At 38.6% G+C, this 17,487-nt stretch overlaps 1 protein-coding gene across 2 annotated transcripts in view; it reads left to right on the top strand.

The window, feature by feature from the left end:
* The window catches only part of atrx (ATRX chromatin remodeler), a 73,671-nt gene that overhangs the window by 14,318 nt on the left and 41,866 nt on the right, over positions 1–17,487 (top strand). For both annotated transcript variants that reach the window (XM_051649424.1, XM_051649425.1), the window contains exons 9-20: positions 1,018–2,891; positions 4,040–4,106; positions 7,623–7,762; positions 7,842–8,006; positions 10,689–10,815; positions 10,925–11,024; positions 11,115–11,303; positions 11,443–11,584; positions 15,418–15,527; positions 15,647–15,793; positions 16,717–16,894; positions 17,040–17,177. In XM_051649424.1, coding sequence (XP_051505384.1) covers positions 1,018–2,891; positions 4,040–4,106; positions 7,623–7,762; positions 7,842–8,006; positions 10,689–10,815; positions 10,925–11,024; positions 11,115–11,303; positions 11,443–11,584; positions 15,418–15,527; positions 15,647–15,793; positions 16,717–16,894; positions 17,040–17,177 — 3,377 coding nt within the window. The remainder of the gene's footprint in view (positions 1–1,017; positions 2,892–4,039; positions 4,107–7,622; positions 7,763–7,841; positions 8,007–10,688; positions 10,816–10,924; positions 11,025–11,114; positions 11,304–11,442; positions 11,585–15,417; positions 15,528–15,646; positions 15,794–16,716; positions 16,895–17,039; positions 17,178–17,487) is intronic.

The raw sequence follows: 17,487 nt of genomic DNA, 5'->3' as shown, positions 1-17,487 counted from the left end.
AGAATGGCCAGACTGGTCCAAGCTGACAGGAAGGTGATGGTAACCCAAATACACACACGTTACAACAGTGCTATGCAAAAAAGCATTTCTGAACACACAGCATGTCGAACATTGAGGCTGATGGGCTACAGCAGCAGAAGACCCCTCCGGGTACCACTACTGTCAGCTTAGAACAGGAAACTGAGGCTGCAGTGGGCACAGGCTCACCAAAACTGGACAGTAGATGATTGGAAAACATCGCCTGGTCTGACAAATCTGGATTTCTGCTGAGGGACACAAATGGTAGGCCCACTGCGGCCTCAGTTTTCTGTTCTTGGCTGACAGAAGTGGAGCCCAACGTGGTCTTCTGCTGTTGTAGCTCATTCACCTCAAGGTTTGACATGTTTTGCGTTCTGAGATGCTATTCTGCTCACTATAATTGTACAGAGGGGTTATCTGAGTTACCGTAGACTTTGTCAGCTCGAACCAGTCTGGCCGTTCTCCATTGACCTCTCTCTACAAGGTGTTTTCATCCACAGATCTGCCGCTCACTGGATTTTTTGTTTTTGGCACCATTCTGAGTAAATTCTAGAGACTGTTGTGCTTGAAACTCCCAGGAGATCACCAGTTCAACAGAAATACTCAAAGCAGCCCATCTGGCTCCAAAACTCATGCCACAGTCTAAATCACCGAGATCACATTTTTTCCCCATTCTGTTGGTTGATGTGAACATTAACTGAAGCTCCTGATCCAATCTGCATGATTTTATACATTATACTGCTGCCACACGACTGGCTGATTAGATAATCGCATGAATAAGTAGATGTACAGGTGTACCTAATAAAGTGGCTGTTGAGTGTATGTAAATTTAACCTAAAATGTTTTTGTTGAAATTAAGTTAATTGATATGTTATTTCATCTATCCTTATACCTATGGCTTGAAATGCACTGCAACCTTAAAATTGCATTCCTAAATAGAACAAATACACATATAATTGTGCGGTATTTGATGTGGCAATGTATGTTTTTCTTTTTCAGGTGGTGTGCAGAGGGAGGCAATCTGATTTGCTGTGACTACTGCAGCAATGCCTTCTGCAAAACATGCATTCTACGCAACCTTGGACGAAAAGAACTGTCTGAAATTATGAATGAGGAAAGCAAATGGCATTGCTACATGTGCAGCCCAGAGCCCCTGCAAGGCTTGGTAAAAACCTGTGAAAAAGTTTTGCTTAGTCTGGAATCATCTTCTAGAAAGCCCAGGGGAGACAATGACAAATCAAAACGTGAAGATCGCAAACACAAGCATGGCAAACGAGAACGAACAGCTGTAAATGGACAGGATCATTCCTCTGATGGAGCAGGCATGTTAGCCTTTTCATATAAGACGATGACTGTTCCAAAGGAACTAGTCAAAAAGACCAAAAAACTTATCGAGACCACTAACGGATTGAATCGTACTTTCGTACAGTTCCTCCAGCAGATGTCACCAGGCCGTGAAGTTAGTGCGGTAAGTTATAGACATTTAAAGGCCTTCAAATCAGTTTTGGCTGATCTGAAGAAGGCCCACGCAGCTTTGGAGGAGTCACTGGAAATGGAATTTGAATCGAAAGGACTCGAGTTTCAGAATGGAGAGGAGCAAAGACAACCTGACAGTCAGACTGCAGATAATACAGCTGTCAACTCCCACCAGACTGACACTCACAGTGGAAGGGAAGATGGTTTGGATTGCACTACTAATGACTTAAATCCTCTGGTAGAAGAGGATACCCATGAAGACAGTAATTCAGCTGATATTGAAATGGAGAGCCTTCCTCTCTCACCAGAAAAAGCTCAGGACCAGTCTGAAGAAAGTGAAGCCAAAGAGCAGGATATAGCCGATATTCCTGACAATGAGGATATCTCCATTCCAGTTGGTGAAGCTTCTCTTGATAAAGATATTGTGTCTGTACCACCTTCTGTCCCGGAGGAACTCTTTGAGATGGTCGAGAGTCTTGCTTTCAAGAAAGAAGACGAAAGCAACTCTACTGAGCCCAGCGACGAAAAGTTGACATCCGATGCTAAGTGTGTGGAGTCTAGTAGGAGTCTTTCAAAACTGGGTAAAAAGCTTATAGTCAAGCTGACACCGGTTCCTCTTAAAATTACCATAAAACGAGATAAAAGCAAAGAACAGTCACCTTCCGAAGACGTGGATGGGGACGTATCGCCAAAGGAGGGTCCAGACAGTAGACGCTCACCCAGGATGAAGACCACTCCCTTACGCAAATCGCCCGAGGCAAAGAGAAAGCGTAAATCGAGGTTGTCAGCAGCAAAAGAAGAACGCACCAGCACAGTAGAGGAGCAGTGCGATTCTGACTCGGATGAAGTCCCTGCGGTCCTTCAGACAACTGTTTTGAAGGCCAGCTCGGCTGAAAGTGAGCCAGAAAACAATGGGAATGCTTCAGGCAAAGGTAGCAAGAAGAAGAGGTTAGCTTCCTGCTCTACTGATAAACCAGCAAAGCGTAAACTCATCAAGGGGTCCTCTGATTCAGAACAGAGTGACCAGTCCTCAAAAGCAAAGAAAAGGAACTGCAAAAAAAAGAAGGGGAGGGAGTCGGACTCCTCAAACCATGACTCCGATCTTGAGAAGCAGATAAAGAACCTGAGCAAGCTTGGTAGTGGGAAAAAAATGACCAAAGGCGTCAAAAAGGAAGCGAATGAATGCAGTAAAATGGCCAAGAAAGGCCCTAAAAAGTCATTTGAACGGGTACGCAAGTCACAAAAAGAAAAGGCAAAAACCAAGGATGAGTCTTCCTCCAGTGAAGAAGAGGAGGTGGAACAGGCTGCCAACTCTGGAGAAGACAGTGATCAGCAGAAGATTAAACCTATACTTGAGTCAGTTATGGCTAGCATTGATGGTTTCCATCAGTCATCAGGTCAGTCTATAAAATGATTAAAATACATTGTATCACCTGTTACCTTAAGGTATAATTAAAGGGATAGTTCATCCAAAAATGAAAATTCTCTCATTTAGTCACCCTCATACCATCTCAGATGTGTATGACTTTCTTCAGATAACACAAATTAAGATTTTTAGAAGAATATTTCAGCTCTGTAGGTCCATACAATGCAATGAATGGTGTCCAGAATTTTGAAGCTCAATAATCTCATAAAGGCAGCGTGAAAATAATCCATATGACTCCAGTAGTTAAATCCATGTCTTCAGAAGTGATATGATAGGTGCGGGTGAGAAACAGATATAAATTTCCCTACCTGCCCAGTAGGTGGTGATATGCACAAAATGTGAATCGCCAAAAACAAAAGAAAAGCTCTTAGGAGAGAAGAGTGCGTAGGAGGGCTCTTTGAAACTGGAAATTTATAGTAAAAAAAAAAAAAAAAAGACATTTGTTTCTCACCCAGACCTATCATATCACTTCTGAAGACATGGATTTAACCACTGGAGTTGCATGAATTACTTTTATGCTGCCTTTATGTGCTTTTGAGCTTCAAAGTTTTAGACCCTGTTGACTTGCATTGAATGGACATAGAGAGCTGAGGTTTTCTTCTAAAACTCTTCATTTGTGTTCAGCAGAAGAAATGGCATGAGGGAGAGTAAATGATGAGAGAATTTTCATTTTTGGGTGAACTGTTCCTTTAATGCTATATGTGAATGTTTAACCCATTTCACAGCAAATAATTGAAACCGAGGACATAGGTAATGAGACATACTTTGTTAGAAGGCTGAAAAATATTTTAAATTACATGGCAAAGCCCTAGTACTATCTTTGAGTTTTTTAAATAGGATGTTTGTCTTGTAAGGGTGAAGAAAGTTAAATATATATATATATATATTGATATACTGAATATTCACTTTGAGTATCTTGTATATTGAGTCCAACAGCCTGTTCAATTCTTAAGAGTCTTCAAATGATGATTTTTACAAAGCCCACAAAGTTAGATGGTGGGATTCGTTAAATAAATCACCACTTGTGTGTTCCATGTGGGAATTGACACAAATTTTGGGCCTCTGTTTATTAAATTTAAGGCTGATCTAAGTGTCTTTTCCTTATCTGTACTTGTCAAGGTGATGAGGTTGAATTAAAGGCTGTGTCCTCACAGATGGTGGATGATGATGATGACCCTGAGAATAGGTAGGATTTTTCAGCAACTATGCAACAAAACTTTTGTTCTAGTCAGTCTTTTTCCAATTTGTTTACAGTTAAAGGAAGTCTGGAATTAAAGTGTGTCAGTAATGTTTGTTATTCAAGTAGTTTTTTTTGTTGTTGTGCCAATCCAGTCATTGAGTGCATGAGAAAAAATAAGATGCAAAGCATTTTGCTTTTTGAACCCTTGTAATGATGATGGTTGCTACCCATGAAGATGCCACAGTAAACTAGGGTTGTCTTGACACCACAAAATGAATGCCTACGTTGAATGAGTTCATTAAATGTTTGGGTCTTGAATGCTTTCAGTTAGCCTATTTTTGTATATGTAAGTTGTTTTATTTGTTGTTTTTGTTTAAATATGATTGTATTTTATTTATTGTGTGCAAAAAGTTTTGAAAAATAAATGTTGCTATATAAATTGCATGAACTGTCCACTGTTTGGAAGCAGCTAGATAGTGAATTATTAATGATAATAGAAACAAAAGAAAAATATAAGCACAAACTAATTGCTAAGGAGGTAAGAGTGAATGACATCGAAAGTCCTATTTACGAGTGGGGAAACTCTGAATTCCTAGATGATACCAGAGTTGCCGATTTGTGACGTTGGAAGGGGCGTGTCTGCATTAAAGATAATTGAAAGCATGCTTCATTTACTATATATTCCAGTCAACTAATGACTCACCCTTCATTGTTCGATTTAAGGAAATTAATTAATTTGTTAGATACCATGCATTAATACATCATAATGTAAAAGTGAGGCAGGTGTGTTCAATTATGCTTATCCACTGATACAACAGAAAAAAAGATTTTGCCAGCATTCATTGCTTATTTGTTTGAGTCTGGCATCATTCAGTGTTTTGTTTCCCATTTGAACGCGTGACACGTAGGGCTGAGCATTGATACAGATTTGCAAATTCGATTTGATTCCGATTCACAAGCTCACGATTCAGTATCAATCAATATGGGTATATTCATTAATTCATGTCAATTTTGCTTACATATAAAATGAAATTCTCTCCCAGCTAATGCTGTTATTTATACAGGGGAACATCTAACTAGGTACATAACAAAAATATTAATTAAAAAAAATTATATATTTTTTTTGTTTTTCATCATTTGTCACATTTTAGCTTTTTAAAAATGTACAAATCCATGTATTCCATCAATAAATATGATCTTATATTCAGTATATATTGTTACATGTTTGTTTAATGCATAATTTGCACTAACAAGTGTTTACCTTTTATTTGTAGAACATGCTAAAAATCTGTATTGTCTCTTTAAGAAAACCTGCAGTTCTGTAGAGAGCCTCCGTAAATAAGCGCATATTAATGAGAGAGGACACGAATGGTTTTATCTCATCCGTGCTATTCGTGATTAGAATTACATGCATATTTTTGTTCTTTTTGATCAACAATTGACTAAAGAACAGAAAGGATATTAAGAGAGGCATCATTCAGTCTTTGGACACACTACACAGAACGAGTCAAATTAAACTTAAACTCTTAACACGCAGTGAAAGGATGCTGAACTTCTTCGCCAATATACTGCTCAATCATTGGTGAGTCAAGTCTGAACATTTACCAGCCAGTGGCTAATCACAGACATTTTTATTTGCATGGTGTGAAATCTGGTCTCATTTGCAAGAGTTTTACTCGCATTATAGAGATATAGTAAAAGATTGATCTTGTGAATCGATGCGAGAGCGTCCAAATGAAGATCACGATGCATCGAAAAATCAATGTTTTTACCCATAGTTACAAATGCCCGACTCGGAGGTAGAAGATTCCCAGGTCCGCTTGAGGACAGCAATAGTAACGGGTTACTATCATGTCTTGATTTTATAAATGTAAGGTACTCTTTGTTGTAATCCCATAACAGTTGTAAATATATCATCAATATATCATCTTCAAATATGTAGTTATTAATCAGTATAATTTTAGAGAGTTGTCCCGACCAACATTTGGGGGATTTTTCCACACAGAATATATTTATACTATGTTTTTAATTTAATTTTAATGACTATTAATGATTCTCAGTATCATTATTCATGTGTTAAAGGAATAGTTCACCCAAAAATGAAAATTCTCTCATCATTTACTCACCCTCATGCCATCCCAGATGTGTATGACTTTCTGCTGCAGAACACAAATGAAGATTTTTAGAATTTCTCAGCTCTGTAAGTCCATGCAATGAAAATGAATGGTGACCAGAACCCCGAAAGCTCCAAAAAGCACATAAAGGCAGCATAAATGAAATCTGCATGACTCCAGTGGTTTAATCCATGTCTCCTGATGCGATCCACTTGGTTTTGGGTGAGAACAGACCAAAATGTAACAGCTTTTTCACTTCATATCTTGTCATTGCAGTCTCTAGGCACAATCATGATTTCAAGCTCGATTACATTTCCTAGTGCTTGACGCATGCGCAGATCGCTATATGGCGCTATAGGAAGTGTAAATGATATTGAAATCATAATCGCCAAGGAGACAGCTGTCAAGATGAACAGTGAAAAAGGAGTTATATTTTGGTCTGTTCTCACCCAAAACCAACTGGATCGCTTCAGAAGACATGGATTAAACCACTGAAGTCATGCAGAATACTTTTATGCTACCTTTATGTGCTTTTTGGAGCTTCAAAGTTCTGATCATCGTTCACTTGCATTGTACTGACTTACAGAGCTGAGATATTCTTCTAAAAATCTTTTTGTTCAGCAGAAGAAAGTCATACACATCTGGGGTGGCATGAGGGTGAGTAAATGAGAGAATTTTCATTTTTGGGTGAACTATCACTTTAATTATTGTGCGACCTCTACTGAAGCAGTGCATAAACGACGTTGTCAGTTGGCACCTGTTACTTTTCTCAGCGCTGTTCAGGATGCACCAGTCACAGTTATTTGTGATTACTGCAAAAATACTTTTTTTAAACATAATTTCCTGTAGGATTTCCATTTGTATCATAGGTACAATCATTGAAATTAGTTGACAAGAAACATTTCTAAACGAAAAGAATGCTTGTTTAAAACAAAATAAAAAATTTTTTAAAAAATGATTTTTTTTTTTTTTTTACTGAAGGACTTTGGATAACGTGGTGATGCTTCTTCACTTCATGACAAACATGACTGATTTTTGAAACTATGATTAATAGCATAGTATTAATATAACATATACATGTACATCATCTAAAATTTAATTTACATGCTGGGGGCAAACAAGTGTACTGCACATCCAAATAATTGATCAAGAAATTCATTGTTTATTACTTTATTATTTATAACCTAGTGATTTACAGGAATTGTTTGAGGGATGGGGATTTTCCTGTGTTCTTCCTTTAAAAGTGGCCTATTTTTACAACAAAACGTATTAAATTTAGCATAATCAAACTAGACTTGCTTGGCATTTAAAGGTAAAATATATATATATATATATATATATATATATATATATATATATATTTTTTTTTTTTACAAGTCTGGACTAATCATGTTTCTGTCTCTAAAAGAATTGCCAAAAGGATGCTGCTTGCTCAGATTAAAGCCAACTATTCATCTGGAGCTGAGAGTTCATCAGAAGATGAAAATGCTGACAAAGAGGAAAAGCCAAAGAAAGGAAAGGACGATTCTAAGGAGCAAGACGAAAGTGGTGAGTTGACAATTATAGACTTGCATTTAACTTAATACGTGTTGTTTTTAACATGTGTAATGTGCTGATGTACCCGCAGAGGAAGACGAGGAAACGTCAGACTCCGGCTCGGATGTAGATGTGAAGAAGGGTAGACGTAGTCACCGTTTGTTGCGTAAGAAGCTGACACTAAGTGAGGGTGACTCTGATGATGAGACACCGGTCAAGAGCAAGAAAGAAACTAAGAAGAAAGGGAGACGGAAAGGTATGTGTCAATTCAGATCTCAGTTTAGACCTATACTTGGCCTGCTGATATTTTCACTGGCCCTACCACAAAATATGTGTGTCATAGAAATCTATTTTGTTAAATTGTTTTCTTCACAAAAAAGCAAGATACAACAAATTTGCAATAAGAGCTTTAAGCTGGGTTTCCATTACGTTTAATTCGATTACTCGATTCAAAAAAATCCTACATTTACAAAACTTCCGAATCGACAAATCAAAAATAGGGCGGAAGTGACGCAGTTGTTGGGCCTCATTTGTTCAGATAGAAGACAAAGGCAGGCCTAACAGTCATAAAAACATAACTCATGCCCCCACCTTCTAAGTCGTAAATTGTACTGATAAAAATCGCGCCAAAATCAAACAAAGGGAGTCCAGAACAGACTACAGATCCATGAAGCCTTGCCCTTTAAAGGATCGAGCTCTCAACTCCTATTGGATGAGGCACACCACAGAACGTCCCTCAAACATGACATCATCAGGACTTCAAATAATTCTGAAATGCTTCCAGAGTTGCTTCCAGCGACTTAGTTCACCGAATACGGACGTAGCTTTTTGCTGCTCTCTGGTGCAGCCTCGTGGCATAAGGAAGTAATGTCCGACTTGAAACTGTAGCCATACAATCTCCATCTAGCTGGACGAGTTGAGATTACTCTGTGTTCAACCGAACACTCTAACGGATCCGAAGGAGACAGCTGAGCAATTCGCATCTTCATCCGTTGGCCTACAGAAGTGAAGAGATTAAAGATTTCTCTTCCATCTTCAATCAAGTCGACATTTCTGAGTTCTCCGCCAGGCCGCCGAGAATCAACAGCCGTACCGCCCGCCGACAGCGCGAGGAAACGGCCTCCCGTCATCATACGAGCCTCAAGGAACCGGGTCAATGTTAAAGGACGGAGGAAAACACATTCTACCTGTGTCCTCATGCGATTCAAGTAAGAGGTTACGTCTGGGCAGAGATAGAATATTATAGCGTGTTATTCTTGTGTTTCAAGGTTTTGCTTGTACAGTTTACGGACCGCCATGTCCGCTCATTATTAATACTCAGGGTATTAATTATCACAAATTTGTTTTGCTGTATTGTGGTCCAACCAAATTGGATTGTTGTGCATTTTCGCCATTGCGGGTGAGACAGCAACTGAGTTCATCCATTAGAGTCAAATAACGCAGGACTTTTACGAGCCCCGCTCGTAAAACCGCGTCTCTGAGTGATGAACACGGCTGCTTTATCTCCAGCTATCGCGAAATCAGCTTTCACTTAATAATCTCTCTCTCTCTCTCTCACTAACCACACTGACACACACACACACACACTGTCACACACACACACACCTTATGTGTTATAGGATTATTTTATTTCCATATCTAATCATATCACTGTTTAGTTTATAGTTGTAACTCGGAAGTTTATTGACTGCATTGTATTCATTATTAATTGATATTACTGCATAAATAAACTTTGTTTATATTACAAAGAGAAGTGTTTTGGTTTGTTTTGCATACGCCTGTGTCATGCTGACAGGATGTCAGTGCTCGGATTCAAGCCTTCATTCATTGTTTTTTTTTCCCCGAAAATCGATATTCTTCGGATGTCGATTTTCCTAAGAAAACGATCTAATATTGAGACTGTTTTAATATTCGGTTATTAGTCCCTGATTCCAGGGTGGTGCCCCGTCAATGTTAATCCTTATTAATATTCTATTGATTTTCAATCCAGGTGGCGGAGGACGAATCTCAGTTGCCTCTGCGTCTGTGACCGTCAATCTGCGCATTTTGTCACGTGGTTTGAGGGCGTTACTGCGGAGACTTCACGCTATTATCCGTAGCATCCTAGAGAACTTTATTTACTGAATAAAGCCGCAGATCTGTATGCTGTCAGTCAAAGCTCATCTTGAACAATTAAAATCGCACAGCTGCGTGTCTCGCGCCCCGCAGACCCAATATAAAACTTTGGCTTACCTGAGGGAGTAATGGCTAGTCTCTGCATGTGAAATTATTAACAGTGTTTGCTTAAGAAAAAACTGAATTTCCAGATGAGTAATGGTGTTTTACACGGTATGTGGCAAGCTAAAAGCTTTTGCGATTTGTGCAGTACAGAATGTAGCACATGCGCAACAATGACCGCAACTGCAGCTCAAGATATTGAAAGCATCAATCTCTCAATGATGTGATTGCTGTAAATATTGTATTTCGTGTTGCTTTTACTTATAAATTGCAATTTTAAAATGCGCATAAAAGTAGTTGGATGGAAACCCAGCTTCTGATTCATAAGCATATTTTTGTTGGAAAACAATTGATTTGTTTATCATTTTCAATCGTTTCGTTTCCATGACTATCACAAATCATTTTCGCAATTTCAACAAAACCAATCGAAAACATCTTTGTTAACATGCTAGATATGACTGCCAGATAAATGTGTCTTATTTAAATCATCAGAATTTGCATCAGCAATGTTCAATACCTCACATAGAAGTTCAGTATTGAAGTTTGCAAGACATGAAAGTACATGATCAACTAACACAAGATGGGCAAGTGACGGTTGCATCAGCAGGCCTAAAACTCTGTGTCGCTGGCTTCAGGCCATTTTCAATGATAATCCTTGTAAACAAAACACTCAAATTGACATGTCACCACAGCTGAAGTGTTTTTTTAATGGTTTGTGTAGTGGACAGTGACGACTCGGCAGACTCTGACTTCAAGCAGTCTGACTCGGCCTCGAGTGATGCTTCAGCGCTCAGTGAGTCTGTGAGTGCAGATGAGGATGAAGAAAAGAGCAATAAACGCAAAACACGGTAAGGAAAGATGGAGATGGTGACTAATTTCTTGATTCTCTGTAGTTTCATATTTAATAAAAAAAGGCAGAAAGCATGTAACTGGTGATACTTCTGGTAATACATATAGATCGTCCAAAAAAGCCAGCAAGGACAAAGAGAGAAGTTACCGGAAAGAAAAGAAAAAACGACGGCGTATTAAGATTCAGGACTCATCGTCCAGTGGCAAGGTACGGTATATTGTAGATCTCTGTCAGCACAATGATAGCCGAGGCTGTTTGTGTCATCTTTATGTGAATGTTTGCTTTCTGTTTTTAAAGAGTGGAGAAGAAGGGGATGGAGATGGGGAAGACGATGATGAAAAAGGAACGCCCAAAAATCGCAAGAAGATACGCAGGATCATTAAAGATGACAATCTGCGGACAGAGACCAGAGATGCACTGAAGGAAGAGGAGGAGAGGAGGAAACGTATCGCTGAGAGGGAGCGGTTAAGAGAGAAACTACGAGAGGTTTGTAAACTTGTGATACCTAATGTTATAATCTGTTGCAGATGTGAAACCGTATTAGTCAGTCATTGCTACTTGCTCATAAATATTTGCAAGGAGGCATCTTGATGATAGAAAGCTCTGGTTCTCTTCTTGGCTTTAGACCATTGTGGTGGAGGAGTCCTCACAAGTTACCTGTCCCATCACTACAAAGCTGGTGCTCGATGAAGATGAGGAGACCAAAGAGCCACTGGTGCAGGTTCACAGGAACCTGGTAACCAAACTCAAACCCCACCAGGTGGATGGTGAGCCAGCAGTCTTTATATGTTTACAGCACTGGGGAAAAAATATGCATCATATATAGAGGTGTAACAGTATGAGTTTTTCACAGTATGATAACCATCACAAAAACAGCGATATTCAGGTGCATTGCTTATATTAATATTATATAATTACATTTTTTGTTAAATTAAATTATTAGTGTTTTGCTTTAATAATATCATTTTTAGGACTGTGAATCGAATAAAAATGTTGTAACCAAATAATTGCACATTTTGTGATTTTTATCTCGATCAATCATGGTACATTAAAACAACCATTTAAAAATAATCAATTATATTTACTTTATACTTTGTTTCAAAGAACTTGAAATAAATTGGTTAGTCATTATTTTTTTTTTTCAATTATTTAAATCAGTGGACATGCTGTAATTTAAAGTTGGGAAAAATATTCTGCCGTTTTACAGTGGACTTTTTTTCATAATAGGATCAAATGGGCAGATTCGATTTATGTTAAGTTTAATTGGCAAGATAAATGTGAGTATAAGACAAGGAAAGCTGAAGTTTTAAATCTCAAAACTGTTATTTTCTCTGGCTGCCGTTCAGTCTCTATCGCGCACACAGTGGGTCACTCTTGCGCGGTTTCGTTTTTGAACCGGTTCAGATGACAGTGAGTGAGCGCTTTGCAAAGAGATACACCGATCAGCCACAACATTAAAACCTCCTGCCTAATATTGTGTAGATCCCCCTCGTGCTGCCAAAACAGCACCAACCCACATCTCAGAATAACATTCTGATATGATGATATTCTTCTCACCACAATTGTACAGAGTGGTTATCTGAGTTACCGTAGACTTTTTCAGTTCAAACCAGTCTGGCCATTCTCTGTTGACCTCTCTCATCAACAAGGCGTTTCCATCCACAGAACTGCCGCTCACTGGATGTTTTTGGCACCATTCTGAGTAGTTTCTAGAGATTGTTGTGCGTGAAACTCCCATGAGATCAGCAGTTACAGAAATACTCAAACCAGCCCTTCTGGCAGGCCCTTTTTGGCGGCACAAGGGAAACCTCAGGGCTCGACAATAAGGACTGCCCGATGGGCCGGGGCCAGTGTGAGAGAGATTTGGGTCAGTTGCCAGAACTTTCACTTGCCCGATCGGGCAAGTGCTGCATTTATAACATAAGTGCAAGCAAACAACAAGTGAGAGAGCACAACAATTACACTGAGCGAACCAAATATTCTAACGCGAGGAGCGAGTGCGAGTATATTTATCTCGCAAAGACGCACAAATGCATAATATACTGGACGCGCCAAGGTACAGTCGCATGCACGCGCAAGATCGTGCAGACACTGAGCGCACTCTCCTAGCCCTGTCCTCGCTCCTTTCCAAGTGTCTTAGCAGCAGCTATTACCAATGTGTAGAAAATAGCAGAAAAAAAAACACTTAATGAATTTCGTAGCGGGATTGCATTTCTTGTGCAACATTTTAAGTATCCCCGCACATTGCGTGTTCACAGTGCGTGAAATGCCCACATTTTTTGTTTTTACATGTTGGTGAAAAGCAATAATCCACACATTGGAACACAAGAAATCAACAGTTTCTTTCTATAGGACTGAAAATCCATGTCTCTCTGTGCATATGTCTTATCATTTCTCTCCGTGCAGCTTAGAATGTTTAACATGCATGCACTCTCGTAAAGGGACAGAGCGCTATATTTATTCCCACTGTAAAAAAACAAACACATTTTCTCTCGTTAATTCGCCTTTATTGAAGCGCCGAATGAAACGTAATAAACTTTGTTAAACCCTGATTATACACACGCCTGGAAATCATGAGCTGCTCAATATCCAAAACGTAAACATTAATTCGACATGATAATGGCGTTTGGTATGCAAAGAAGCAAGATCACTATGGCTATTAGGCTATTATTATCAGAGCTGTTCAGCTGCAGGGTGAAGATGAATATTTGAAACGGTGTACTTCATATCATCCTCATGATGCACCAGTTACATGTCTCATTTCTGGACCGCACAGGTATTTTTGTTTTTGTGCTTTGTGCATCAGTCTGTGTTGATCTGATTTCATGTTATATATACATTGTTAATTCACAGATTAGGCCTAATATCTCCCTAATGTATATTACACATCACAACCGATTTGGTAGCAAGTCTCTTCTCAGGGATTCATATGTTTATTACATTTAGCCAATAATCACATCTTTAACTCAGTGATTAAATCTTTGATCCTGTGTGTGAAAACAATACACACAGCCAAAAGTTGCATGACAGCATAACTAAACGGGTGACCGAAAACCCATCATCTCCTCCACAGAACTCTTTGCTTAAAAACTCATGTGTAAATGGCAGTATGGCTGAGGTTAATATGATGCATTTATGAATTGATATCTGTAAAGCACTTATATGGGATTACATAAGGCATAAATCATATCTTGCAAATTCTAAAAGTGATTCAGTTTGGGGGGGACATTGTCTTAAAAACATAAGATATGTAAAAAAGAATTATCTTCGGACACATTTTTAAAGCCATGATGGTAAAAACAGCTATTTGTCATTTTTGTGTTGGGGCCAGTGAAAATTTTGGTAGGGCCAGTAAAAATCTGAAGCACTGGCCCAGTAGAAAAAATCCTTGGCGTTGAGTCCTGGACCTACACAATTTTAGGCAGGTGGTTTTAATGTTGTGGCTGATCGGTGTATGGCAGCTTGCCCGTATCTCTCCCACACCTGGCTTACCGTTGCCGTGAAGTTTCCATGATCTGTACAGTAAATCCAGCTCCCGTGTTTATTATGACCGGGACCTGCGTTGCGTGTGCACTTCTTTACACAATCAGTTTTTGTGCTCGGATGTGCAGTCAAGTCGAGCATGTACCTCCTGGAAATTTATATGCCAATTTTAGACACCGAAGTGGGGGTAAAACGTTAGTGTAGTTTCAGAAAGTAAAAACCGGATACTGTATTAATCACGTTAATTTTTCTAACACGCTAAACAGTAAATTATTAATCTCAGAATCTAACGTGTTAAATATCTAGCCCTAATAATATTTAATGATTACTGACCAGGTTAACGGTTCAGAAATGCATTTGATTCAGTAATTGATTGCGCTTGTAATTTAGCTTTATTCTAAACTATACGTTCTGAAAAATAAAGAAAACTTTAAATGTGTGTCGCACGTTTTCTCTTAATTTTATGTTTAAAATGGAAACATTTATTCCTTTAGTTGGATTGCTGAATAATTTAGAAATAAAACCTGACTTTATATTTATGCAATACTATGAATAAAAGAATTTCAACATTATGATAACTGTCAATTTCTAAAACCAAAGTATACTGTGATGATGTTACAAATCTTATATATCTTTTGCTTGAAAAATATTGACAGTTTAAAGTTTCTTGCTGATAAAGTACTTGAATATCCTTCACAAGGGTTAGCTAAAGTAACTCAGTTGTTTAAAGACAAGGACTGAAGATCAAATTGACCTTATTTCTTATAAGCTTCGTAATAAATATCTGTGGTATTATTGTGCATATTTCATCAGTGCACCGTTATTCGAAAGAGGAAAAAATAGATATATTTATTAAATTCGTTTGAGTCAAAATATTTGGACTTGCCCTGCCTCCTAAACATTTTTTCTGCTTTGCAGGTTGGAAAATTTTATATTTACCAATATTACCACCCTCATTTTTTTCAAGATCCAATCAATTAAGATGTGAAAATCATGATTTTCTTCTGAAAATTCACTTGGGAAATGTCACATTACAGAAATGTATAAAGCTGTATAATAGTATTAGGTTGACAAAAGGACACCAAATTATGCTTTAACGATGCCTTGTGGTCTGCAGGTGTGCAGTTCATGTGGGACTGCTGCTGTGAGTCAGTGGCGAAGGTAGAGAAGTCATCTGGCTCCGGCTGCATTCTGGCCCATTGCATGGGTCTGGGCAAAACCCTCCAGGTAACTCTGCTTCAGATTTGCCCTTAAGTGGTCTTGCATCATATTTCCACTTATGAAGGGTTAGAATTGGTTTTGGTCTGTTTATTTGATTCAGTTGCTGTTCTTTTGTCATCCTGCAGGTGGTGACGTTTCTCCACACTGTGCTGCTGTGTGAGAAGCTGAACTTCTGCACAGCTTTAGTGGTTTGTCCGCTGAACACTGTACTCAACTGGCTTAATGAGTTTGAAAAGTGGCAGGAGGGCCTGAAGGACGAGGAGAGTTTAGAGGTAGAGATTTGGTATTGTATCATGCAGAGTTATTCCCGTTATTCTGTTTTGTGGGTTTGTTACACTTGACAAAGTGCAATGTCACAGCATTACTTTTACATTATGGGTTCTTCATTTTAAAGGATCCATATTCTATACATTTTCGCCCCCCTGAAGTCCACCTGTAATGTTTCTTGCATCAAAACTAATGAGCCTTGCAATAAAACAGGCTCTTTTAGCTACTTCAAGAACTATGTATGTAAATGAACACCGTTATGATTGGCCAACCTCCACATAACGACACACTTTACACTGACGATCACTAAGGCAGGCCAAGTTGCTGGAAATTTAATAGGAGTTGATATGTAAATATGTGGGTTCATACTTCTTGACGGATTTTCTGTGCTAATTTTGGGTGAAAATTTCCAGAATTTCTGTAGAATAGTTTTAAACCTGTGTTAAATTGAGCTGAGTGTACTACAGTCTTGATCTCAAATTTGCTGAAATATTTAACCCTCCATTGCACGCATAATGAAATCATTGTTTAAAAAAAATTTCACTTGCATAAAATGGACCAAAAACAACATTAAAAAAATAATAATTTTATATAGCCTAATAATTATTTGAAATGAAAATGAGTGACTATACATTTTGGGTATGTCAGAATACTGCAAATAATACAAATAATTTATTTCACTTTAAATGTTTTATAATTGAGTTTACTCACTGAATCAGATTACATGTGGGCCTAGTCATAGCTCATGGTTATATTGTCGCATTTAAGTCACAGAGCCCTTTCACTAAGCCCAATGTGTTCATTTTCCATTATTGGTAAGTAATCTTATCATGTTTCCATGTTGTCTTCATTGCCTGTATTCTTCTAATTTTGGTGGACATTACGGTGGACACGCTGTCATGGATGTGGCTGATTGTTTGTGTTTCAGGTGACAGAGCTGGCCACAGTAAAGAGACCTCAAGAGAGAGCGTACGCTTTGCAGCGCTGGCAGGAAGATGGTGGCGTCATGATCATAGGCTATGAGATGTACCGAAACCTCACGCAAGGCCGAAACATCAAGAGCAAGAAGCTGAAAGAAACCTTTCAGAAAACTTTAGTGGATCCAGGTGAAGTTTACCATGAGCCTTACCTGCTACCAGTGCTTACATGCAACTGTATTAGCAAAGTGCTACCACTCACTTCACATGCCATGTGAGCTCAAGACACATTCAGATAATGGACATGAACTGATGGTAATGCTTTAATGCACAGGTCCAGATTTTGTGATTTGTGATGAGGGTCACGTGTTGAAGAACGAAGCGTCTGCTGTTTCCAAAGCCATGAACTCCATCAGGACGCGACGGCGAGTGGTGCTGACAGGAACTCCACTGCAGAACAACCTCATAGAGTGTGAGTATCATCAGTGACATTGTTGCTATAGAAAAAAAAAAAGTCTAAAGCAGTTGCAAGGTGTCAAGTTTACAAGATACAGTGGCTATAAAAAGTATGTGAACCCTTTGGAATTAGCTGGTTTTCTGCATTAATTGGTCATAAAATGTGATCTAATTTTCATCAAAGTCACAAGTATAGACAAACACAATGTGCTTAAGCTAACAACACACAAACAGTTGTAATCTTTATTGAACACATATCGTTAAACATTCACAGTGCTGTGGAAAAAGTGAACCCTTGGATTTAATAGCTGGTCGATCTTCCTTTG

This window comes from Myxocyprinus asiaticus, chromosome 22 (genome assembly GCF_019703515.2).
Source record: "Myxocyprinus asiaticus isolate MX2 ecotype Aquarium Trade chromosome 22, UBuf_Myxa_2, whole genome shotgun sequence".
NCBI classification, from domain to species: Eukaryota; Metazoa; Chordata; class Actinopteri; order Cypriniformes; family Catostomidae; genus Myxocyprinus; species Myxocyprinus asiaticus.
This window is presented reverse-complemented; position numbering and strand designations above follow the sequence as displayed.